Source organism: Bombina bombina, chromosome 1, assembly GCF_027579735.1.
Source record: "Bombina bombina isolate aBomBom1 chromosome 1, aBomBom1.pri, whole genome shotgun sequence".
NCBI classification, from domain to species: domain Eukaryota; kingdom Metazoa; phylum Chordata; class Amphibia; order Anura; family Bombinatoridae; genus Bombina; species Bombina bombina.
In genome coordinates, this window is record NC_069499.1 from 139,509,384 (window position 1) to 139,535,910 (window position 26,527).

The 26,527-nt window shown below is 37.9% G+C and overlaps 1 protein-coding gene across 2 annotated transcripts in view; it reads left to right on the forward strand.

The window, feature by feature from the left end:
• NIN (ninein) overlaps positions 1-4,030 on the forward strand; it is a gene marked incomplete in the record, with an annotated part of 241,706 nt that extends 237,676 nt beyond the window's left edge. For both annotated transcript variants that reach the window (XM_053697636.1, XM_053697637.1), the window contains 1 exon segment: positions 750-4,030. In XM_053697636.1, the coding sequence (XP_053553611.1) occupies positions 750-950 (201 nt within the window).
• Positions 4,031-26,527: the final 22,497 nt, after the last annotated feature.

A 26,527-nucleotide genomic window follows, 5' to 3' on the forward strand; every position in this document is an offset into this window, starting at 1 on the left:
AAATGTAGGCATGTACCCTAAGTCTGGGGGTCAAATCCTTTAAAGATCTCAGGTGTGATAATATATTTTCCATTTAGACAAAACTACAATGGCTATGTTTTTAAAGCAATTTGATATTTAGTCTACACACAACAAATACAAGTAAATTTGCTATAAAATCAGTGTATTTGATAAAGAACAAGCACATATCTGAATGGGGAACAGGCTAAAAAATATGTCTTATATCATCTATTATTTCTACATGGCTTAAAGGAACATTGTACACTAGATTTTTCTTTGTATAAATGTTTTGTAGATGATCCATTTATATAGCCCATATGGGAGTGTTTTTGTAACAATATACAGTATAGTTTATCTTATTTTTTAATAACATTGTGCTGATTTTCAGACTCCTAACCAAGCCCCAAAGTAACAGATGTAGACTGAAGTCTACAGATTCCTGCAGCTCCTGTTTGTGAATGTCTTTTCATATTCAGGGGAGGGGGGGGGGGTATCTTCATTTCCTGCTTTCCCAGCCCCTTTCACTGGGTGCCCCATCCTACCCTCAACAATTAATTGGCAGCTTCTAGGTACATTTTTAAACGGTTTTATACTGGATTTTTATATCAGTATCTGTGATATATATTATATATATTGGTGTACACTGTCCCTTTAACACTGTCACCTGAATATGTCTTTTATAATCATTAGTGTAGATAAAAACATTTTCACCACAGGTTCTTTTTTCTTTTTTTTTTCTTTGTCTGCAGTTCACCAGGAATACCAAAACAGACGCCATGATTAAAGACTTATATGTGGACAATTCAAAGCTGCTGAAAGCTTTGGAAATGAGTGAACAGCGCCACCAAACTGCTGAAAAAAAGAACTATTTATTGGAGGAAAAGATTGCAGGACTCAGTAGAATAGTGAGAGATCTTTCTCCTTCTGCCATAGCCACTGGACTGAGCTGAGATCCTTGCTGTAATCATTCAGTAGTCCTTGCTAAAATGCTCTGTCTGTGAGTAAAAGAAATATCTTACAAATAACCCATACACAGTTTAAGCTGCCTGAGGAACTTTTAATTAATTATCACTGCCTTATTCCAGACTGAAAATGTGAAAAATCACTAAACTCAAGGACAAATTTGTCATGAAATTGATACTTGTCATATGTTTGTGCTGCCTTTTTTGATACATTTTAATGAATTGAAAAAGTATTTTATATTGTACAGATAATATTGTACTCGAGGTTATTTTTGTTGTGTGCCCATAACAGTGAAGTTAATCTCAATCTCCACTTTGAAGTTCATTATCTTGTTCTCAGAGAGGACTCTAAGTGTTGACACCTCATGGTCATGTTGCTTTAACTAGCATATATTTTACATTGAATCTTTTATTCTATATTCTGCCCAGGTCAATGATTGATTAAATACTATATACAAGTTATAGAGCCAATTTTGATATATAAAAATATTCTGTATGAGATACTGAATAAGGCATTTCTATTTGATTGGTATGGATATATTCCATCCATTTATTGGCGATGAATACTTCAGTTTGAGTTACATAACAATCATTGACAAGTGGATATAAAGAATATTCAAAGGTTATAGGGAAACACCTTGAGATTTGTATATAAAATGTTTAGTTATGCATAATGACACAACTTTGCAATATATTTTCATTATTTATTTTGCCCCCCTTTCATTTAATTTAGCTCTGAAAATAGAGCAATTTCTAACTCTCGGACCTTAAAATGCACCCTGCTGACTTATCAAGGCTAACTCTGACACATATATGTCCCTTATTGGATTTAACTGATAACCACCGCAAAGAAAGATATTTTATATTAACTTTACAAAAGTGGTTTGCTTTCTTGTCTACAGACTAAAGCCCAAATTGGTGCCTCCAAATAAGGCACATGGTGAGTGCAGGTTTTTTTTTATTAAACAACTGCAGAAAAAATTATGTTAATTTGTTATAAAAAAGTTTAAACTTGGCTGATATGTTATTCTATAGCAACCCAACAGAAATGTCTTGTAATTACAAGATGTTTACTGACCCTTTTAATATAGTAATCATGGCCTCATATTAGGAATAAACCCTAGTTAGGTTAGGATCCTACCTAGGGCCTCATCACAGTAGGACATCATGTGTCATATTCTGACTTTTAGCTGCTTCAAAGAATTTCAGAATATCTTTGCTTGAACATAAGTGATGTAATCAAGTTAGACAGTAATATCACAAAGAACTGAGTTTATCACCACTGCCATAGAGCCATTGAGGTCTAACCTAAATTGCCTGATCGCTCAGTGAACTTGGGGTCCCTAGCACACAGGTCAGTGTCATCTACCTCCTATGAAGACCCCTACTAAGCTGCTTAATCACTCAGGGTCTCATTGTAAAGGAGGTAATACATTTATGAGTAATAATGGGACCTATTTTATCACATTAAATGAGGAGCTATTTGTATCCACAGAAATATACTAAACTATACTAAGAAATATTTATTTAGACTTTTTTGAAGATCTCAGGGAGGTTTAGCTGCCTTAAATGGACAGTAAAGATTAAACTCTCATGATTCAGACAGTGAGTAGTTTTAAACAACTTTCCAATTTACTTTTATTATCTAATTTGTTTTATTTTCTTGGTATCTGTTGTTGAAAAGTATACATAGGTAAGCAAGCATACAGAGGTAGGCTAAAGGGAAGAAATTCCGTTTTTGGAGCTAGCTGCTGATTGGTGGATGCAAATACGTGCCGCTTGTCAGTGACTCACAAAATTGTTTAAAAATGCATGGTCTATCTTAATCATGAAAGAAAAACAGAGTAGGGGGCCTACCTAAGTATGCTTTTCAACTGAGGATACCAAAAGAAGGGAGCAAATTACATATTAGACATCAATTGGAAAGTTGTTTAAAATTGTATGCTCCATCTGAATTATGAGGGGAAAATACCCTTTTTTAAATGTAAAAAAAATGTTGTGGTAGTTGTTCTGTCTCCCTAGACTTCTGCTTAATTTATTTTACCCATTAAATATCCACAAAACCCCTTTTATTCTTAAAAACATATTCGGTTGATGCAAAATGTAAAAATGCTGCAATCTTTCTTAAAAAAACTATTTTATAAACCAGCAATCATGTGAGATAAACCAGATCATTGCATCCTGCAGCCTTTTCCCAAATTGCACTTTATTCTCTTAATAATATCAACTTTTTTACTGCCAGATGTCTGTTGTTCTGAATATTTTATATTAATTTAACTTCTGTATTTTTTTTTTTATAAATTTTGTTTGTGTGTAAATCAGATACTGCACTGCCCCAGGAAAACTGCAGAGATACTGAAGAAGTTTAAATGTAAATTTATGTGAAATATCTGGAGCCTGTTTGTCTATCAAGTAATAGAACTAAAAAGTTATTGCAATTAGAAAATGAGTTGGAAAAACACAGTTATTGATCATATTTGATGCATATGTGTAAAATGTTACCAATGTTAAAAAAATGTGACCACTTTGCAAACATCAATGTACAGGTATAAGAATTATGATTTTTAGTTCATTTAAAGTAAAGCGGATAAAGTCAATTGTGATTTAGGCACTACCGGAAAAAAAAATTGGAAAATATGTAGATTTTTTTTTAAAACTGTGGCCCCTCAGATACTAAAGCAAATACTATTAACTTTACATATAATATAATGAGATGCATCATTATTTTTGTATTATATTTAATTGAAAATGAGAGAAAAAGTATTCGATAACAGTCTCACATATGCAGATGCTCTATAATATAATCTACCAGAAAAAGCTAAGTGCACAAATGAACAAGAGGTTTGTGACAACTGCAGTATGACGATGCAACTGGTAATGAGTGGTTACTTTTTTAAGCCGAATATTGTCTTTTGTATTTTTTTTTATTTTTTTTAGTATGAAGAAAAATTATGTTTTTATCCATTCCTGTAGCGTATTTGTTCTCATGAGTTGCTGATACATTGTGAACATTCAAAGATATTTCCTAATGCTGTAATATTTTTTTTTAGTAAATACAATGAGGTGAACTTAGATTCTGTGATTTTTTTCTTTCATTCTTATAACACGATTTATATACAAAGCTGAAATTGCAAACAAAAAATAACCTACAAATTCAAATTCTGAGAATATTTTACCATTTATTTATTGTAAGAACATTATGAGCATGGAATCATAATAAAGGTATTTTCAATTTCTATCTGCAAATTATACAAATGCATAAATCAGAAGCAAAATTATTTAAGCAATTAAAAGAAAATATGCATTCATTGATATATGGAGAGAAAGGAACCTGGATGGTCAGGACTTTAGCTGCTGCTGTAAATCTCACTTTATACTATCTAGAATTTCTAATATCCTGCTATGTTAAAACAGATACAGAAAGCATAGATTAGTCAAATTACACTATCAGATCTTGTGCTTGTATCGATAAGGTTAAATAATGAGAGATGGGAAAAAGCAGAGTATATCTAGAGATTTCTAAAAAAAAATTTACGTGGCTATTTAGAATTTCTATCTTTTCTAAGACAGAAATAGGATGAATATGAATTGAATAATGGTCAGCACATTCCCCAAAGAAAGTTATTTTGGAAAATTGCTAAAGCAGTATTAAGAAGGGAAATTAACAAATACTCTTAATATGTAGATACACACAATCTATGTGTCAACTATAGGGGGCGCAGTGGGATAGCAAACAGATATACAATTTATAAAAAACTATATAGAAATACACAAAAAAACTTATATGTGACAATGTGGTAAGCTTAAATTGTGTCAAATCACAAAATATATTAATGGACAACAGTCCTATTCAATCTTAACTGTTCAGGATGTCAGTCCTTAGATGAGTCCATAGGTTACTCAGTACTATAGTGGTGTTGATCCAGGTCAAACGGATGGAATATCACGATTTGGTTCTCACCTAATAGGAGTCAGCTCCTTGCCAGAAAATTTGATCTGGATATAAATTATTTCTGTGAAAAGCAATCACAGGACAGGGGCACCTCCTAGTGTGATATAGTGGAGACAAGATAGTATAAGAGGATATAAATGGATACTCGCAAATGGAGCAGCACCCAATTGTGCTGAGTAAAGCAGACTGGGAACTTTTAGTGTCCCAGCTCACTGGCCCAGCGTGAGTACCGGTATCCCAGGTGTCCTCAATGGGTGAATAAAGCTCAGACTCTCAAGTAAAATTGTAGTATCACAATTTAATATAAAACATAAAAACAGATGTCAAATATATGACTCTGATATTTAAAAACACAGTAAGCAACGCGTTTCTCAGATCTCTGTTTCATCAGGCTTCTGTTAACTAAATGAGAGTTCTGGCTTAAATACAACAAAAGACCAATCCCTGATCTTCAATTCACCCATTGAAGACACCTGGGATACCGGTACTCACACTGGGACACTGAAAGTTCCCAGTCTGCTTTACTTAGAACAATTGGGTGCTGCTCCATTTGTGAGTATCCATTTATATCCTCTTATACTATCTTGTCTCCACTATATCACACTAGGAGGAGCCCCTGTCTTGTGATTGCTTTTCACAGAAAGAATTTGTATCAAGAAGGGAAATTATATGCATTTAATTAAATTAAACGTAATTGAGCAAAAAATGCCTTGACAAAGCAAAAGCTACTACAAGTATATTCCAAATTCAACAAATAGTAATTACCTAAGATATATGAAAACAAAACAGAAATGTAAAAATATTAAAAGGGAAATAATAATCATATACTAAATCACTTGAAAGTGATGCAGCATAACTGTAAAAAGCTGACATGAACATATCACCTGAACATCTCAATGTAAAAAGAGAAGCTAATTTACCTCACAATTTATTCAGCTCACCAGAATAATTGCTCTGTGAACAGATATACTTCAGCTGCTGTCCAGTTGCAAGCTGAACCAATCAGCATCAGCAGTGCTGATGTAAAGGCATTGCTTTGCTGTGATCTCATGAGATTTCATAGTCAACTTCCTTAAACTGAATATGAAAATAACATGACTGTGCCTCCAAATGCCAGATGCACACTCCCTTGCATGTCCTATGACGCTATGGTAGGAGACCCAGGAGGACCCCACTGCTGACACAGAAAAATAAAAAAGCCAGATTGGTTTGTTGCTCAATTTTGGAAACAAGACCAATCCCGCACTATAGCTCAGTGGGTTGATTCCATATATAAAACTATACAGTTGGAGGGGGGCGGAGCCTGGCTGTGCAAGAGAATGGCCGCAGCTGAGTAGAGCTCCTGAGCCAAAAGCTAGTCAAATACAATTAAATGCCCATACCTGAGCTATAAAATAGTTTATTACCCTAACTGAACCGAGGGGGATATCTACTGCCTACCTAATCTCTATTTGGGGCTGGATTGAAGATTGCGGAGCAGCCCACGCATTCACATCTGAAGGCCGCAAGCCTACACAGAGCCCAGAAGCGCACCATTGATCGAGCAGGCTTACTACTTGGGCATCGCTCAGTCACTGTAGTGAGAATCACAAAGGTACTATACTTCCTATGCACCGGAGTGGAGCACATAAATACACTCTAACCTGACAGTGGAGCTGGAGATAAGGGCCCATAACCGGAGGGCCTTTGCATAGGAGAGACCTATTAGACTTACGCGCTGCTGGCCCTATGCGCTGAACTGACGGCAGGACCGGATATACACGCGGCGAGTCCATAACGCTGCCGACAGCAAGTGACACGGAGTGCCCTTGAGGGGCAGAGGAAACGAAAACAGGGCGTGAAGATTGTGCAGGCGCATCTTCCAGGCTGAAAGCATAAGAGACGCAAGAGATCTAAGGTGCTGGGGCTAAGATATTTCATACCGGCGCAACAGCTGATAGGCCACACCACAGATGTACTGATACCTGAACTTCTGAGACCCGGTGAGTGTGATATTAAAACTTGCTTGTTGCTGGGCCTGGTTTGAATGGGAAGTGCATAGAGGGCTGTCTGCTATTCTTGCTCTATATCACACTGAAGGCCGTGCTTACTGGCCATTGTGAAGGTGATACCGGGGATAAAGTCCAAGCACTCTGAGGGAATACTGATTACAGGTTTTCCTACAAAAGGGCCAAAGAATAATCGCTGTTTTTGCTTAAGGGGGCCTGAAGTGTAATAAGTATAGGAGAGTTTTTGCCAGAGTGGCTTCATACTAAATAAGAAATACCTGAATTGATAGACACTATAGACATCACGTGACCTAGCTTCAAGTATAATATACAGATATTATGGCACATAAAAAATCTGGTTTAGGTGACAAGGGCTCAAAAACAAGAAACATGAATCACTACCTAAAAGGACTGGAACCCCAGACCTCTGAGGATTCCACGCTTATACCTGACCCTAGCAACAGAGCAAGACCACTCTCTCATGGGGGTTACCCCTCCAACGCAATATGTTACGAAAGAAGATCTTAAAACTCTTTCATCCAAACAGGACATTAAAGATGTGGTGAGTGAGATAAAAAATCTATTTGGAGAGTTACGCAAAGATGTATCAGATCTCACTCAAAGGGTTACAAATATAGAGCACTCTCAGAGCACTATGCAGGATCAAATAAAAGAAACCATACCTCAAGTGCAACATAATACTAATACAATACAGAACCTGCTGGAAAGAATTGAAGATTTGGATAACCGCGGGAGGCAGAACAATTTACTTATTAGGGGCATCCCCGAAAGTGTTAACCCCACTGCACTACAAGGCTATTTGCAAGATTTATTTAGCGTAATTAAAGGCACTCCCATGTCATCGGTGGTCAGCATAGAAAGAGCCCATAGAGCCCTGCGCCCGAAACCCTCGGCAAAAGCACCTCCAAGGGATGTGATCCTTAAACTATTGAACTTCAAGGACAAGGAGGAAATCCTTTGCCACAGCAGGAACAAGCATCCAATCCAGCACGTGGGCATCACACTTCAGTTGTTCTCAGATTTGTGCCCTGCAACTCTTCAAAAGCGCAGAAAATTAAAATTCCTTACCACTACACTGCAAAACTACAAAAACATAATTTATGCTTACCTGATAAATTCCTTTCTTCTGTAGTGTGATCAGTCCACGGGTCATCATTACTTCTGGGATATTACTCCTCCCCAACAGGAAGTGCAAGAGGATTCACCCAGCAGAGCTGCATATAGCTCCTCCCCTCTACGTCACTCCCAGTCATTCGACCAAGGACCAACGAGAAAGGAAAAGCCAAGGGTGAAGTGGTGACTGGAGTATAAATTAAAAAATATTTACCTGCCTTAAAAACAGGGCGGGCCGTGGACTGATCACACTACAGAAGAAAGGAATTTATCAGGTAAGCATAAATTATGTTTTCTTCTGTTAAGTGTGATCAGTCCACGGGTCATCATTACTTCTGGGATACCAATACCAAAGCAAAAGTACACGGATGACGGGAGGGATAGGCAGGCTCTTTATACAGAAGGAACCACTGCCTGAAGAACCTTTCTCCCAAAAATAGCCTCCGATGAAGCAAAAGTGTCAAATTTGTAAAATTTGGAAAAAGTATGAAGCGAAGACCAAGTTGCAGCCTTGCAAATCTGTTCAACAGAGGCCTCATTCTTGAAGGCCCAAGTGGAAGCCACAGCTCTAGTAGAATGAGCTGTAATTCTTTCAGGAGGCTGCTGTCCAGCAGTCTCATAAGCTAAACGAATTATGCTACGAAGCCAAAAAGAAAGAGAGGTAGCGGAAGCTTTTTGACCTCTCCTCTGCCCAGAGTAAATGACAAACAGAGAAGACGTTTGTCGAAATTCCTTAGTTGCCTGTAAGTAAAATTTTAGAGCACGGACTACATCCAGGTTGTGCAGTAGACGTTCCTTCTTTGAAGAAGGATTTGGGCATAAAGAAGGAACAACAATCTCTTGATTGATATTCCTGTTAGTAACTACCTTAGGTAAGAACCCAGGTTTAGTACGCAGGACTACCTTATCCGAATGAAAAATCAAATAAGGAGAATCACAATGTAAGGCTGATAATTCAGAGACTCTTCGAGCCGAGGAAATAGCCATTAAAAATAGAACTTTCCAAGATAACAACTTTATATCAATGGAATGAAGGGGTTCAAACGGAACGCCCTGTAAAACATTAAGAACAAGGTTTAAACTCCATGGTGGAGCAACAGTTTTAAACACAGGCTTAATCCTGGCCAAAGCCTGACAAAAAGCCTGGACGTCAGGAACTTCTGACAGACGTTTGTGTAACAGAATGGACAGAGCTGAGATCTGTCCCTTTAAAGAACTAGCAGATAAACCCTTTTCTAAACCTTCTTGTAGAAAAGACAATATCCTAGGAATCCTAACCTTACTCCAAGAGTAACCTTTGGATTCACACCAATATAGGTATTTACGCCATATCTTATGGTAACTCTTTCTGGTAACAGGTTTCCTAGCCTGTATTAAGGTATCAATAACTGACTCAGAAAACCCACGTCTTGATAAAATCAAGCGTTCAATTTCCAAGCAGTCAGCTTCAGAGAAGTTAGATTTTGATGTTTGAAGGGACCCTGTATCAGAAGGTCCTGTTTCAGAGGTAGAGACCAAGGTGGACAGGATGACATGTCCACCAGGTCTGCATACCAAGTCCTGCGTGGCCACGCAGGTGCTATTAGAATCACTGATGCTCTCTCTTGTTTGATTCTGGCAATCAATCGAGGAAGCAACGGAAAGGGTGGAAACACGTAAGCCATCCTGAAGTCCCAAGGTGCTGTCAGAGCATCTATCAGGACTGCTCCTGGATCCCTGGATCTGGACCCGTAACGAGGATGCTTGGCGTTCTGTCGAGACGCCATGAGATCTATCTCTGGTTTGCCCCAACGTCGAAGTATTTGGGCAAAGACCTCCGGATGAAGTTCCCACTCCCCCGGATGAAAAGTCTGACGACTTAAGAAATCCGCCTCCCAGTTCTCCACTCCCGGGATGTGGATTGCTGACAGGTGGCAAGAGTGAGACTCTGCCCAGCGAATTATCTTTGATACTTCCATCATAGCTAGGGAGCTTCTTGTCCCTCCCTGATGGTTGATGTAAGCTACAGTCGTGATGTTGTCCGACTGAAACCTGATGAACCCCCGAGTTGTCAACTGGGGCCAAGCCAGGAGGGCATTGAGAACTGCTCTCAATTCCAGAATGTTTATTGGCAGGAGACTCTCCTCCTGACTCCATTGTCCCTGAGCCTTCAGAGAATTCCAGACGGCACCCCAACCTAGAAGGCTGGCGTCTGTTGTTACAATTGTCCAGTCTGGTCTGCTGAATGGCATCCCCCTGGACAGATGTGGCCGAGAAAGCCACCATAGAAGAGAATTTCTGGTCTCTTGATCCAGATTCAGAGAAGGGGATAAGTCTGAGTAATCCCCATTCCACTGACTTAGCATGCACAGTTGCAGTGGTCTGAGGTGTAAGCGTGCAAAGGGTACTATGTCCATTGCCGCTACCATTAAGCCGATTACCTCCATGCATTGAGCCACTGACGGGTGTTGAATGGAATGAAGGGTGCGGCAAGCACTTTGAAGTCTTGTTAGCCTGTCCTCTGTCAGGTAAATCTTCATTTCTACAGAATCTATAAGAGTCCCCAGGAAGGGAACTCTTGTGAGTGGAACGAGTGAACTTTTCTTTTCGTTCACCTTCCATCCATGTGACCTTAGAAATGCCAGCACTAACTCTGTATGAGACTTGGCAGTTTGAAAGCTTGAAGCTTGTATCAGAATGTCGTCTAGGTATGGAGCTACCGAGATTCCCCGCGGTCTTAGTACCGCCAGAAGAGCACCCAGAACCTTTGTGAAGATTCTTGGAACTGTAGCCAATCCGAATGGAAGAGCCACAAACTGGTAATGCCTGTCTAGGAAGGCAAACCTTAGGTACCGATAATGATCTTTGTTAATCGGTATGTGAAGGTAAGCATCTTTTAAATCTACAGTGGTCATGTACTGACCTTCTTGGATCATAGGTAAAATTGTCCGAATAGTCTCCATCTTGAACGATGGAACTCTTAGGAATTTGTTTAGGATCTTTAAGTCCAGGATTGGTCTGAAAGTTCCCTCTTTTTTGGGAACCACAAACAGATTTGAGTAAAACCCCTGTCCCTGTTCTGATCGTGGAACTGGATGGATTACTCCCATTAACAAGAGCTCTTGTACGCAGCGTAGAAACGCCTCTTTCTTTGTCTGGATTGTTGACAATCTTGACAGATGAAATCTCTCTCTTGGAGGAGAGTATTTGAAGTCCAGAAGGTATCCCTGAGATATTATCTCTAGCGCCCAGGGATCCTGAACATCTCTTGCCCAAGCCTGGGCGAAGAGAGAAAGTCTGCCCCCCACTAGATCCGATCCCGGATCGGGGGCCCTCAATTCATGCTGTTTTAGGGGCAGCAGCAGGTTTCCTAGTCTGCTTGCCCTTGTTCCAGGACTGGTTAGGTTTCCAGCCTTGTCTGTAGCGAGCAACAGCTCCTTCCTGTTTTGGTGCAGAGGAAGTTGATGCTGCTCCTGCTTTGAAATTACGAAAGGAACGAAAATTAGACTGTCTAGTCTTGGCTTTGGCTTTGTCCTGAGGCAGGGCATGGCCTTTACCTCCTGTAATGTCAGCGATAATCTCTTTCAACCCGGGCCCGAATAAGGTCTGCCCTTTGAAAGGTATATTAAGCAATTTAGACTTAGAAGTAACATCAGCTGACCAGGATTTTAGCCACAGCGCCCTGCGTGCCTGAATGGCGAATCCTGAATTCTTCGCCGTAAGTTTAGTAAGATGTACTACGGCCTCCGAAATGAATGAATTAGCTAGTTTAAGGACTCTAAGCCTGTCCGTAATGTCGTCCAGAGTAGCTGAACCAATGTTCTCTTCCAGAGACTCAATCCAGAATGCCGCTGCAGCCGTGATCGGCGCAATGCATGCAAGGGGTTGCAATATAAAACCTTGTTGAACAAACATTTTCTTAAGGTAACCCTCTAACTTTTTATCCATTGGATCTGAAAAAGCACAGCTATCCTCCACCGGGATAGTGGTACGCTTAGCTAAGGTAGAAACTGCTCCCTCCACCTTAGGGACCGTTTGCCATAAGTCCCTTGTGGTGGCGTCTATTGGAAACATTTTTCTAAATATCGGAGGGGGTGAGAACGGCACACCGGGTCTATCCCACTCCTTAGTAACAATTTCAGTAAGTCTCTTAGGTATAGGAAAAACCTCAGTACTCGTCGGTACCGCAAAATATTTATCTAACCTACACATTTTCTCTGGTATTGCAACTGTGTTACAATCATTCAGAGCCGCTAACACCTCCCCTAGTAATACACGGAGGTTTTCCAGTTTAAATTTAAAATTTGAAATATCTGAATCCAGTCTGTTTGGATCAGAACCGTCACCCACAGAATGAAGTTCTCCGTCCTCATGTTCTGCCACCTGTGACGCAGTGTCTGACATGGCCCTAATATTATCAGCGCACTCTGTTCTCACCCCAGAGTGATCACGCTTACCTCTTAGTTCTGGTAATTTAGCCAAAACCTCAGTCATAACAGTAGCCATATCCTGTAATGTGATTTGTAATGGCCGCCCAGATGTACTCGGCGCTACAATATCACGCACCTCCCTCTGAGCGGGAGATGTAGGTACTGACACGTGAGGCGAGTTAGTCGGCATAACTCTCCCCTCGTTGTTTGGTGAAATTTGTTCAATTTGTACAGATTGATTTTTATTTAAAGTAGCATCAATACAGTTAGTACATAAATTTCTATTGGGCTCCACTTTGGCATTGCAACAAATGACACAGGTATCATCCTCTGAATCAGACATGTTTAACACACTAGCAAATAAACTTGCAACTTGGAAATACAATTCAATTAGAATAATATTAAAACGTACTGTGCCTTTAAGAAGCACAGAAGATCTATGACAGTTGAAAATTAATAAATTGAAACAGTTATAGCCTCAATCCTTGTAAACAACACAACTTTAGCAAAGGTTTAATCCCATTAGCAAAGATAACAAATTCTGAAAGCAGGAAACAAATTACAGAATAAACGTTTTTTATCTCAGTCAAACTATAATTCTCACAGCTCTGCTGAGAGAAATTACCTCCCTCAAAATAAGTTTTGAAGACCCCTGAGCTCTGTAGAGATGAACCGGATCATGCAGGGAATACAATGAGTTGCTGACTGAAATATTTGATGCATAGTAAAAGCGCCAAAAAACGGCCCCTCCCCCTCACACACAGCAGTGAGGGAGAACAGAAACTGTCAGAAAACAGATTAAGCAACTGCCAAGTGGAAAAATAGTGCCCAAACATTTATTCACTCAGTACCTCAGCAAATGAAAACGATTTTACATTCCAGCAAAAACGTTAAACATAATCTCTAGTTATTAAACAGCTTTATGTATTTCTTACAGTGTAATTCTAGTGAAGTACCATTCCCCAGAATACTGAAGTGTAAAGTATACATACATGACATTATATCGGTATGGCAGGATTTTCTCATCAATTCCATTGTCAGAAAATAAAAACTGCTACATACCTCTATGCAGATTCATCTGCCCGCTGTCCCCTGATCTGAAGTTTACCTCTCCTCAGATGGCCGAGAAACAGCAATATGATCTTAACTACTCCGGCTAAAATCATAACAAAAACTCTGGTAGATTCTTCTTCAAACTCTGCCAGAGAGATAATAACACACTCCGGTGCTATTTTAAAATAACAAACTTTTGATTGAAGATATAAAACTAAGTATAATCACCATAGTCCTCTCACACATCCTATCTAGTCGTTGGGTGCAAGAGAATGACTGGGAGTGACGTAGAGGGGAGGAGCTATATGCAGCTCTGCTGGGTGAATCCTCTTGCACTTCCTGTTGGGGAGGAGTAATATCCCAGAAGTAATGATGACCCGTGGACTGATCACACTTAACAGAAGAAATACAGTACAGGTGGGGATTTCCAACCTGCATTGTGGCCACCAATAACGGAAATACGGCCACTTACAGGACTGTAGAAGATTTGGACACTTTTTGTGCCGCACTGGGAGTGCCAATCCCAGTTTTAGATAATCTGCGGCAACCTGAGAGGCCACAGGATGATTTACAGCAGCAAACATAGAGGCATGATAATGTTTAGTTGTCTTAATCCTTTTTTTTTTTGCTCTGCAGGGACTGCTATGATGGACTGCTTTTTCACCCATACCATTACCGGGGGCTTGCTAAGGTACTATGGTAATGGTTAATAATCAGAAATCTTCACTATATGATGTTTAATTGTATCTGTTTCACATATGTTTCATTACTACTCAGATAGTCATATATATCCCTAATATATTATGACCCCTGTAGGTAAATATGCCCCAAGTGAAGACCTCACTTCATTCAGAAGCTGAACACAAATGATAATTATGGTTGCGGTCATGCTGCCTTTAGCAGCCCTAGACATATTGAAATTCATGGGCACCCACTATGCTCTTTCTCCCTCTTCACCTCCCCCCCCTCGGTTCACCTAACATATTTTAATATATTAGATTAATAACTGGTACTGGTATTAGATACCATCTATTTACTTTCAACTTAAAATGTAGCTCATTACTTACTTTTATGACAAGACTAGCCAAAGGCACATTCCCTTTAGAGTTTACCTTAAAATAAAAAAGTTACACTTTGGTACTGTTTGCACCACAGGTGGTTGTGAGATTATATCAAAGTTTGTTTTACCTTTATTTGAATTGTATTCTGTACTGTATAATTATTTTACATTCTAACTTGCTCCTTATCTAGCCCTTTCCTCATATTGACCCTCTGACCTCTCTCCTTCTTACTTCCTATTTACCCATTCTCTCGCCCTCTCCATTTTTCCTTCTCCTCCCCACCTTTCCACCCCCCCCCCCTTTTTTTTTTCTTTTTTTTTTTCTTCCTTTCCCCATGGCACCTCCGGGACGAGAACCGAGGGTACACCCGACCAAATTTATTACTGTAAAAGGACTAAACAGTCCTGGAAAACGTTCTATAGTTACACGTGAGTTACACAGACTACAGGGAGACCTGTTTTTCCTGCAGGAAACACACTTTGCCAGGCATAAGGAACCTAAATGGCATAATCACAGATACCCAGTCGCATTTTTTGCCTCAGGGCCCCACAAACACAATGGAGTTGGTATACTCATACATCATAAAGTCCCTTTCCAAGCACAAACAGTAGAGCGAGATAAGGAAGGGAGATTTCTTATCATGGTGGGACTTCTGTATGGTAGGCTCGTCACATTGGTTAATGTTTACGCACCGAACACATTTTCTTCAGAGCACTTTCCACGAGACTTCTTGAACTCTCTAGAGGAGTTGTGATTCTAGGAGGCGATTTCAATGCACCTCTAATCCCTAGACTAGACACATCTAATGGGGTTTCTAGTGTTTCACACCATATTCTAAAACATATCAACAACACTATGAAAACACACTTACTACATGATGTATGGCGCACTTTACACCCAGCAGAGACTGATTTCACTTACTACTCTAACCCACATATGAAATACTCACGAATCGACTATTTTTTCACAGACTCGCAGGGCATCGAGTATGTCACTGACAGCGATATTTCCTCTATTACATGGACAGATCACGCTCCGGTCTCATGCCTGATGTACTGGCCAGATACCCCAGCCACACCATACATGTGGCGTTTAGACGATACATTACTGAACTGCCCACTTATAGTGGAGGACATTAACACCAAGATGACAGAATACTTTGCCCTAAACATGTCAGAGAATTTGCCACTGACCACTGTGTGGGAGGCATACAAAAGTGTCACCAGGGGACTTTTTATAGACCACAAAAGTAGAGTAGTGAAGCAAGCCAGGGAAAAATATAACCACACCCTCTTGCAGATAAGGAGACTGGAGGAACAGCATAAAAAGGTTCCCACAGACGCTTCTTTGCTGGCAGCACTAACCCAAGTCAGGACAGACTTTAAACAACTCTTGCAGTAAGAGAATCAGAGAAAAGCTCTGCTTTTGAAGCAAACATATTATGAGGGGGGTGACAAGTCGGGAAAACTACTGGCCAGAGCCTACCGACGTTCTCAACTAAAAGCGTATGTTTATACAATTAAAGACAAAGACGGTAACGTTCACAAAGATAGCCCACATATTGCGGAGACCTTCCGCAATTACTATAGTCAATTATACAATCTAAAGACCTCTCTGACAATCCCTTCACTAAATGAAAACCAAGAGAAACTTAAAACAACAGAATATTTAGCAGGAATACACATGACTTCTCTGACAAGAGAGACGGTAGAGTTTCTCGAATCCCCTCTTACGCAAGAGGAAATACAGGCTGCACTGTTAGACCTACCAAATGGGAAGAGCCCAGGTCCGGATGGATTTGGAGCTAGATATTATAAAGCCTTTTTACCAATTCTGCTTCCTCACATGCAAAACTTAATTAATAATACACCTGACATGGAGACATTGCCTACATCAATGCTGACTACCTACATAACGGTACTGCCAAAACCGGGTAAACCTACAGACGTCCCCCAAAGCTATAGACCGATCTCATTGCTGAACACTGATGTAAAGATACTGGCTAAAACTCTGGCGAACAGAATGAATACCATTCTCCCGGCCTTGATTTCTCAAGATCAAGTAGGGTTTGTCCCGGGGAGGGAGGCGAGAGACAGTTAATTAAATACTCTAAAAATAATGCCATTCCTCTGGCACTGCTGTCAACCGACGCCGAAAAGGCGTTTGACAGAGTAAATTGGCAATTTCTCAGAAGTACAATGGAAAAGATAGGTTTTGGGAAGAAATTTTTAGGAATGGTCTTCGCTTTATACTCTACACCCAATGCTAGAGTTAAGGTAAATAACATCCTCTCCTCACCTTTTATGATTACAAACGGCACTAGACAGGGGTGTTCGCTGTCCCCCTTGTTGTTTGCCATCTCGGTAGAGGCGTTGGCATGCAGTATCAGGGCTAATCGCATGGTGCAGGGGGTACATGTAAATAACAAGGTGTACAAAATTGCGATGTACGCAGACGACCTCTTGTTTACACTCTCTGAGATAGAAACCTCTGTCCCTGCTTTATTAAGCGAATTTCACAAATATGGGGAAGTATCGCACTTTCTCCTCAACAACACTAAGTCTGAGTTACTGGGCGTTGGCCTGGCCCCGGCTACTTTAACATGGCTTAAGACCTATAGTCCATTTGTCCTCAATACTACTTCCCTGAGGTACCTGGGGTTAGGCTTACCGCCGAGACCTCGGATATATTTGAGGCCAATTATGTAGCACTGAAAAAGGACATTTCCAATGATCTATCAGTTTGGAAACACAAAGGCCTAGATTTAGAGTTCGGCGTTAGCCGTGAAAACCAGCGTTAGAGGCTCCTAACGCTGGTTTCTTACGCACTCCGGTATTTAGAGTTTATTTACCGCGACTCAAAATACACCTAACGCTCAACTTTCTACCGCCACCTCAGACCCAGTAGTAAACATATACCGACAAAAAAAACATCCACGAATCACAAAACAAATATTACACAAAGTACACTTACACTCATACAAACACTACACTATCTTTATTTTTCATATTTATTTTGTTTTCGTTAAAATACAAAGGATTAAAGTTGCGAGATCTCGGGTGTTTGAAATAAATCCACAAAAATCCATTTTCCCATTGACTTACATTGACACACGGGAAAAGACCCTCATATACCTACATCTAACTAATAACATTATCACAAACATACACTCATCGATGCATACAAACAATATACACCACATGACATACACAAAATTTTTATTTATTACAAAAAGAACACGATTTAGTTACTTTTTCACACAAGCTCATGACGTCACTCACTTTACGAGGAAAACCAGTCTTAGAAAAAAAATTTAGAAATCTTTAGAGCCTCCATTGACTTCTATTGGGAAGACGTGCTCGTGCACGCGAAACCCTCATTTCCCTAACGCACGCAAATAGCGTAGACTGAAAAACTCCAAATACCAGCGCTAGAAAAAACATGATTTCATGCGTTAGACCTAGCGATGATAAATAGATCAAGAAATGACTATTTCCCTATGGTGGACTTATGGTTTTTAATTATTAAATATTCACAACACCATAAATTTGTTTCACACTTTTAGATTACATCAACTACAAATCCACATCACTAGTAACACATTATTATTTCAATAAAATTACATTTAAAATTAAAATAAAATTCTATACACATTTCTGGATTCACAAACACTACACAATGGGAAACACCTCTCATTTACCTTTATTATTGCATTTCAGTTATTCAACTCATATGCTTGCAGCAACTGCATATTTACATAGGCTTAACACATAATCACTCATGGATGCACATACATTACTTTTAACATTCACTCATACATGTGCATTCAAATGATGGGGGAAAAACACATTACATTCTCGAGAGGAATCACAAAACACAACATATGGATTTTACTGTACTTTTAACATCATGATTCCATCACCAGAAAACATTAGGAATTACGTACAACAAGAACATCATTACACCAGATTACAGATGTCACTTTATGGGAAGGAACAACAATGCCAGACCGCTATATAGAAGTCAGCATATGTGGGACACAATCACAATATATACGTATATGTACATAACACGTATCACCCATGACGCAACCACAAAGCACACATTTATATTTTATTCAGCACACAATAACAATGTAGTCAAATACAACAACACAATGAGGATTTCACAACTACATAGGCAGGTTAATAATATCATGACGTCATTACAAGATTCAACCATACACATCACAGATTCACCACTGTACCGCCCCTTTAGGAACTTTAACACTCAATACTACAATACTACATATACGTAAACAACTGTTTGGAACAGCATTATTAGGGAGATTTCAATGGGACAATTAAGAAATATTGTCAGATCGCAAATCACTTATATATATAATACTACAGATGACAGCCGGAAGTTATTCAGTATTAGTGCAATTTTTATGGCACGCATACAATATTGTCAGATCTAAAATCACTTATATATACAATACTACAGATGACAGCCGGAAGTTCTGATTTTTTATGGCGATTTGAATGGGACGCATACAATATTCACATCTCGGCAATCACTTATATATACAATACTACAGATGACAGCCGGAAGTTCTGATTTTTTATGGCGATTTGAATGGGACGCATACAATATTCACATCTCGGCAATCACTTATATATACAATACTACAGATGGCAGACGGGAAGTTCGGAATTATTATTGCGATTTTAAAGGGACGCATACAATATTGACATCTCGGCAATCACTTATATATACAATACTACAGATGACAGCCGGAAGTTATTCAGTATTAGTGCGATTTTAAAGGGACGCATACAGTATTGACAGCTCGGCAATCACTTATATATACAATACTACAGATGACAGCCGGAAGTTATTCAGTATTAGTACGATTTTAAAGGGACGCATACAGTATTGACAGCTCGGCAATCACTTATATATACAATACTACAGATGACAGCCGGAAGTTATTCAGTATTAGTGCGATTTTAAAGGGACGCATACAATATTGACTGCTCGGCAATCACTTATATATATATACAATACTACAGATGGCAGACGGGAAGTTCGGAATTATTATTGCGATTTTAAAGGGACGCATATAATATTGACATCTCGGCAATCACTTATATATACAATACTACAGATGGCAGACGGGAAGTTCGGAATTATTATTGCGATTTTAAAGGGACGCATACAATATTGACAGCTCGGCAATCACTTATATATATAATACTACAGATGGCAGACGGGAAGTTCTGAATTATTATTGCGATTTTAAAGGGACGCATACAATATTGACAGCTCTGAAATCACTTATATATATAATACTACAGATGGCAGACGGGAAGTTCTGAATTATTATTGCGATTTTAAAGGGACCAATACAATATTGACAGCTCTGAAATCACTTATATATACAATACTACAGATGTTACTTTATCGTTTACAAACAATGTTGCAGCAACATTGATCGATCACATTCGATGCACATTATACACAACTATGCACTTTCATTCATGTTAGCCTGGACGTGTGCTTGTTACTATAAGATCACGTTTAAGAAATATTTATTACGCATATGAACAAACATTACAAACATGCACTGTATGTGTGATATTTGACACTTTCACATTGAGAATCATTGTTTGAAACTAACATTTCAGCAAACAACAAATAAACGCCCACTGTGAAAGCATTCGCGCCGCTCACATACAAACAGGTGAATACAATCAGCAATCATTACAAACTCAATACCATTGGACTAATTGTACTATAAATCCCCCAAACAACATGGCCAATGCATCACTTGTGATCCACATCAGATCAAGTGCTTACCTTGTTACGCTGTTTTGAAAGATGGATGACGATGACATGGTAGACACTGCTGGTGCTGCTATTGGCGAACTAGCTGTTGGTCGAATCAGGCAGCCTCGGCGGCTCAGACCGAGACGAAGGGGTCGTCTGGTTCGGGGTCCTCGTGTCTACAGGGTGAGACCCACCTTGGAAAACATGAGTGACTTTGAGGTTTTTGATAAGTATCGGCTCGATCGCGAACAGCTCATTGGCCTTTACGAGCTTCTTAAACCTCATTTGGAGCCACGTATACAAATAAGGACTGCTGTTCCCCCCATGAGTAAGATGCTAAGTTGTCTATACGTCCTGGCCTCCGGGAGTTTTCAATCCGGAGAACTGTACATGCATGGCCTGGCTCAAGGTACATTCTCTGGGGTGTTTGATAACTTTCTGGACGCCATGGTACGTATCAGTAAGCAATACATAGGATTCCCACAGAATGATGGTGATTGGAGGCGCCTGAAGCGGGAATTCTTTGATATTGCTCAATTGCCCAATGTCTTGGGAGCCATAGATTGTACCCACATTGCGCTGCGTGCTCCAATTGATGACTTGCCCTTCAGAAATCGCAAACATTTTCATAGCCTCAACGTGCAGTATGTTTGTGACGCACGGATGAGGATTATGCATGTGTATGCGAATTTTGGAGGGGCTTGTCATGATGCCCGCATCCTCTCTCTGTCGTCCCTGTGGAGCCAGTTTGAGGAAAGACAAATGCCCCCTGGTTATCTCGTTGGTGAGTATTTGTGCTCAACATGGTTAATAATGTTGACAATTGGCCCTGTATTTTTTAACTGTTAGCGTCATGTTCAGCTATAGGATTAAATTTAACCATTTGTTATTTACCGACGCTAATGTCTATTTTTATTTAAATGCAGATATGTAGCATGTCTTACCTTAAGTGTTCAGATAGAGAATGCAATGTAACCATGTATTTAGCATTTTACACAAGGTTTGTTTTCAGAGCAATACGCATATGTAGCATGTCTTAGCTGAAATGGGAAGCTATTATCTCATGCAATTTAACCCTGTCATTGTCTCTTTCTGCTAATGTCTATTTTTATTTAAATGCAGATATGTAGCATGTCTTACCTTAAGTGTTCAGATAGAGAATGCAATGTAACCATGTATTTAGCATTTTACACAAGGTTTGTTTTCAGAACAATACGCATATGTAGCATGTCTTAGCTGAAATGGGAAGCTATTATCTCATGCAATTTAACCCTGTCATTGTCTCTTTCTGCTAATGTCTATTTTTATTTAAATGCAGATATGTAGCATGTCTTACCTTAAGTGTTCAGATAGAGAATGCAATGTAACCATGTATTTAGCATTTTACACAAGGTTTGTTTTCAGAACAATACGCATATGTAGCATGTCTTAGCTGAAATGGGAAGCTATTATCTCATGCAATTTAACCCTGTCATTGTCTCTTTCTGCTAATGTCTATTTTTATTTAAATGCAGATATGTAGCATGTCTTACCTTAAGTGTTCAGATAGAGAATGCAATGTAACCATGTATTTAGCATTTTACACAAGGTTTGTTTTCAGAACAATACGCATATGTAGCATGTCTTAGCTGAAATGGGAAGCTATTATCTCATGCAATTTAACCCTGTCATTGTCTCTTTCTGCTAATGTCTATTTTTATTTAAATGCAGATATGTAGCATGTCTTACCTTAAGTGTTCAGATAGAGAATGCAATGTAACCATGTATTTAGCATTTTACACAAGGTTTGTTTTCAGAACAATACGCATATGTAGCATGTCTTAGCTGAAATGGGAAGATACAGAATAATATAGAATTTTTTTATTGGTATGTTTCTGACAAGTTTTAATATGGATTATGGTTTTTAAATAAAAAAAAATTATACAACAATATACTAGTTTAAGTATTCTGTTTGAATTATGTTCTGTTCAAAATTTATAGGTGATTCTGGGTATATGAGCCGGCCTTGGCTCATTACCCCCTTGCGTAGCCCGACTGATGTGTCTGAGGAGCGCTACAATAGGGCTCATAAGAGAACCAGGGCGGTGGTTGAAAGGATGTTCGGGCTCCTGAAGATGAGATTCAGGTGCCTGGACCGTTCTGGAGGAGCACTCCAGTACAACCCAAAGAAGGTGGCGAAGATCGTTGTAGCCTGTAGCGTCCTGCATAATATTGCACAGCGGGCTGGGATGCTGCAGGCCGTCCCGGTGGACAGAGACCTCCTCAGAGATGAGGAGGATGATCCTGTTCTAGAGGGGGAATTCCAGGACGAGGGACTTGATGTCAGAGCAGACGTCATCAACCGCCACTTTAGACGGTAAAGAATAGAAGTTAGACTGTGTAGTATTTTCAATAGATGTGAACTCTAGGGAAATGACAAGTAGAGAATTGTGCAAACATGTTAGTATTGATCAAATGTTAGAATAAATTTTAATTTTCATAATATAGGTGATGCTCTGGGCATTGGGTCCTATAGCGAGTCTTTGCCACCTGGTTTTTAAAGAGGACATCAGATGGTAAGTAGAAATGTTTGGACTGTTGCTGGCATGATTTGTACACAAAAACATCATATGGCATACATTTTAAGAAATAGATTTTTTTTTACACATTACTTAAAATGTACATAATCAGAAAGGGATACTCTAGAATGACTATGGTTCAATGTCACACAGAGGTTTTTTATGCTCAATATGACTCATCTTCACACTTGCTAGAAAATAACACAGGTTCATACACAGGCTTAGTAAGCTAGTGACAGATATTTATTATGAAATGGGGGGTGGGAGAGGGGTACTGAACTGATTCACACACTTGTATGATTTTTTTTTAATTAAATTTATTACATTAGGGAGATGACTTAATCTAAAGACTGAAAGGGAACAATTTGAAGCCTGACAGTCAAGATTGCCCAGACTGACAGTGGGGAAAAAGCCAAGATTGAAATTGAAGTATACCAATGGGATCATGTCTGGCATTATCTTTCAATTCTGCTGACCTTGAAAACCATACAAAGACATGTTCACATGGTAAGTGCAAACTATTTGATAGAATAAGGCTGTGGAGACATCCTATTGGAGACACTTAGATGATTTTCTATTTTGTAGATGGTATTTCCCAGTCCTCTATTTAATGAACTGATGAATAAGACACCTATTGAAGATCAACTGTTTACCCCTGAATTGACTTTCAAAGACCATGCATTATCCAGGTTGGTGCATGCTAGTTAAGAATCACATGAAGAATGTTGATTATTGTTAGCTTACATACATTAGTCATACTTATTTCATCATTAGATATTTAGGGATCACAATCAGAAAAAGGAATACATATTATAGTTGATATAGAGGTATTTGAATGGACATGAAATATTAGATTTATGTTCAGCATACATATATTGTTGAAATGTGATATACATTATTATGTATAATTTGAATTTTGGATATTTAAATTTAATTTTTAATCAACAATATAATGGTGTATGTATTTCATTAATTTTAAATCAATTTAATGATTATCTTTAAAAAATGTTGATCAAAGTTAGAGCATAGACACCATATGATTTTAAATGTATTTTATGAATATTTGACAACGTGTGTATTAACTTTGTTCCATTTTTATTATTTTTCTTTTCAGATTGGCATCTGATGACTTCCAGGAATATTTAATTTTTTTTGATTAATTATATTTTGACATGTTAATACTAAACATTTTATTATTAAATACATTATTTTGAACAGATTCTACTAAATATCAATATAATCTGTAAATAAATCAAACTTGGACTCCCATGACTGGTAGTTGGCTATTTGACAAGCACATGCATAAGATAAAATAATGCTTTAATATTAGAAAATAAAATGCTTCCGAGAATATAAATATATATTTTATAACATTAATTGGGGAGTCAGATTGTTCAATGCTTTTATATTGAAAATGTATATATTACAATTATTTAGGATATGTAGTAAAATAATTTTTTGTTTAACATATAATAAGGTGAAGTGGTTCAATTACATGAAAGTGACAGTGTTGTTGAATGTAAAAATAATTGTATAAGATCATGTATCTTCCTTTGGTATCTAAAAAAATTAATAGAAATTATTTAAATTATTACATTTATGAATGGTAGGTCATTTAACTTGATAATTTTTAAAAATTAGTTATTGGATGCCAGGTTAATCTATGTAATTTTCTAGTGGAGTCATTTAACTATACTTAGTAATATTATGTATTTATTACAATCTTACCTCTTGGGTTCGACATCAAATATCTATATAGAATGTAAATTCCCCTTTTGTTTATTTTGTCAATGTTAAATAAAAATACCAAATGTTTGGGTCCTTAAAGGGACAATCACAAAGTATATTTTGTATAGATTTTAAAAAATATCATACAAGAATTTAAACATATTTAGAAAGTACTATAGAATTACATTCAGTCTTTAAATATACTTGTTTTCTAAAAAAAAAATGCACATATCTTAGTCAATGATATAAGGCATCTATATGCAAACAACAATCAGCATCAAAATAGCCTATGTAGAGATGTATTTAATCCAAGAATATATATAATTACAATATAATGATTGAATAACAAAACATATTAAGTTGTTCAAATATAAGAATATTATACAAAATGCATACATAACATATAGCTTAATGTCCCTCTACACTGAAGGCTAAAAAAGACATCATTTAATAAATATATTTCAGTCAGTGTGTAAAACAATCTAGAATTTAATCTTAATTTGCTTTACTCATATGTTAGACTCATTTAGCAAAAGGAAGGTGCCTAGGTTTATGATATTTTAAGCATTATTGTGAAATGTTTATTTAAAGGGACATGAACTCAAAATATACTTAAAGGTAGACAGTTAAAAAATTAATGATTTATACATTCTGAATGAGTATTCTATTGGAATCAACTTTAAAACTTGTCTCATATTATGAATGCTCATTGTGATGTTGCTATCATTACTTTAAAAATAAGGCAGTAAATAGCTAATTTATTTGCTTCAGTACTCTGGACAGAACTTGATTGTTTGGAATAATTGATGCAACAATCGTCAAGGACAACCCATGTTTTTATAAAACAATTGTCCGTAATATAAAATATCATTATTGTTTTGCAAAGAAACATAACAAGATAACTGTTAAAATTTGATAATCTGATTAAAGAATAAAGTTGATTAACATTTCATGCTCAATCACCAATGCTAAATTTGTTTGGACAGTGTCCCTTTAAGAGATTTAAAGAGTGTATTTACTTATCTTGATATCTTCACATACTTTGCTTGAAAAGCATATCGAGATCGGCTCAGTAGATGAAGATTGGTGGATGCACAGAGATGCCTTATGTGATTGGCTCAACCATGTGCATTTAAATTTCTTATGTTGAGGATATCTAAATACTAATGGAAAATGATTCACATTTTAAAGTCTAAACAATCTTCTATCTCTACAGATCATTTGATACAATTGTTTGTAATGTCTCTTTAAAACTAAAGACGCCATTGCACAATAACATATATGAGCACTTCAGACAAATACAAGCTCGAGGTTTATTTGCGAATAACAAAGCTGTAGTTTAATATTTATAAACAGATTATCCAAGTTACTGACATTCTAACCTGAATTTTAACATTAATAAATATTGCGTGGGAAACGCATCTTGAAACACCAGATTAGCATCTTTAAACATTAGAGTCTAATGTCACGCAATAGCACACAATCAATGTGCATTATAAAGACATTTAATAGAGCAATGTCAATACTTCACAATAAATGTATTTAAAGAACAATAAAGACATACAATATGAAATGTGTATTTGTATTAAAGAAACAGACCGTTATTAAACCGAGAAATGTCGACAACATTAATAATGTGACAGTATTAGATTTTAAAGAGTATTTAATCATTAATATTTAACGTATCACGGATATTAAATCTGCGTCACACATATCCGCATGACAGGCCCATGAGTTACAAATAAGTATACATGAAAAAAGAAGTTACAGCACCACCATGAGGTATGTGTAAGGAAGTTACTAAGATATGAAACATTAAGGAACGGCCAATCAGAGTTCATCACACAAACACAACTTGAGTCAGGATGGTC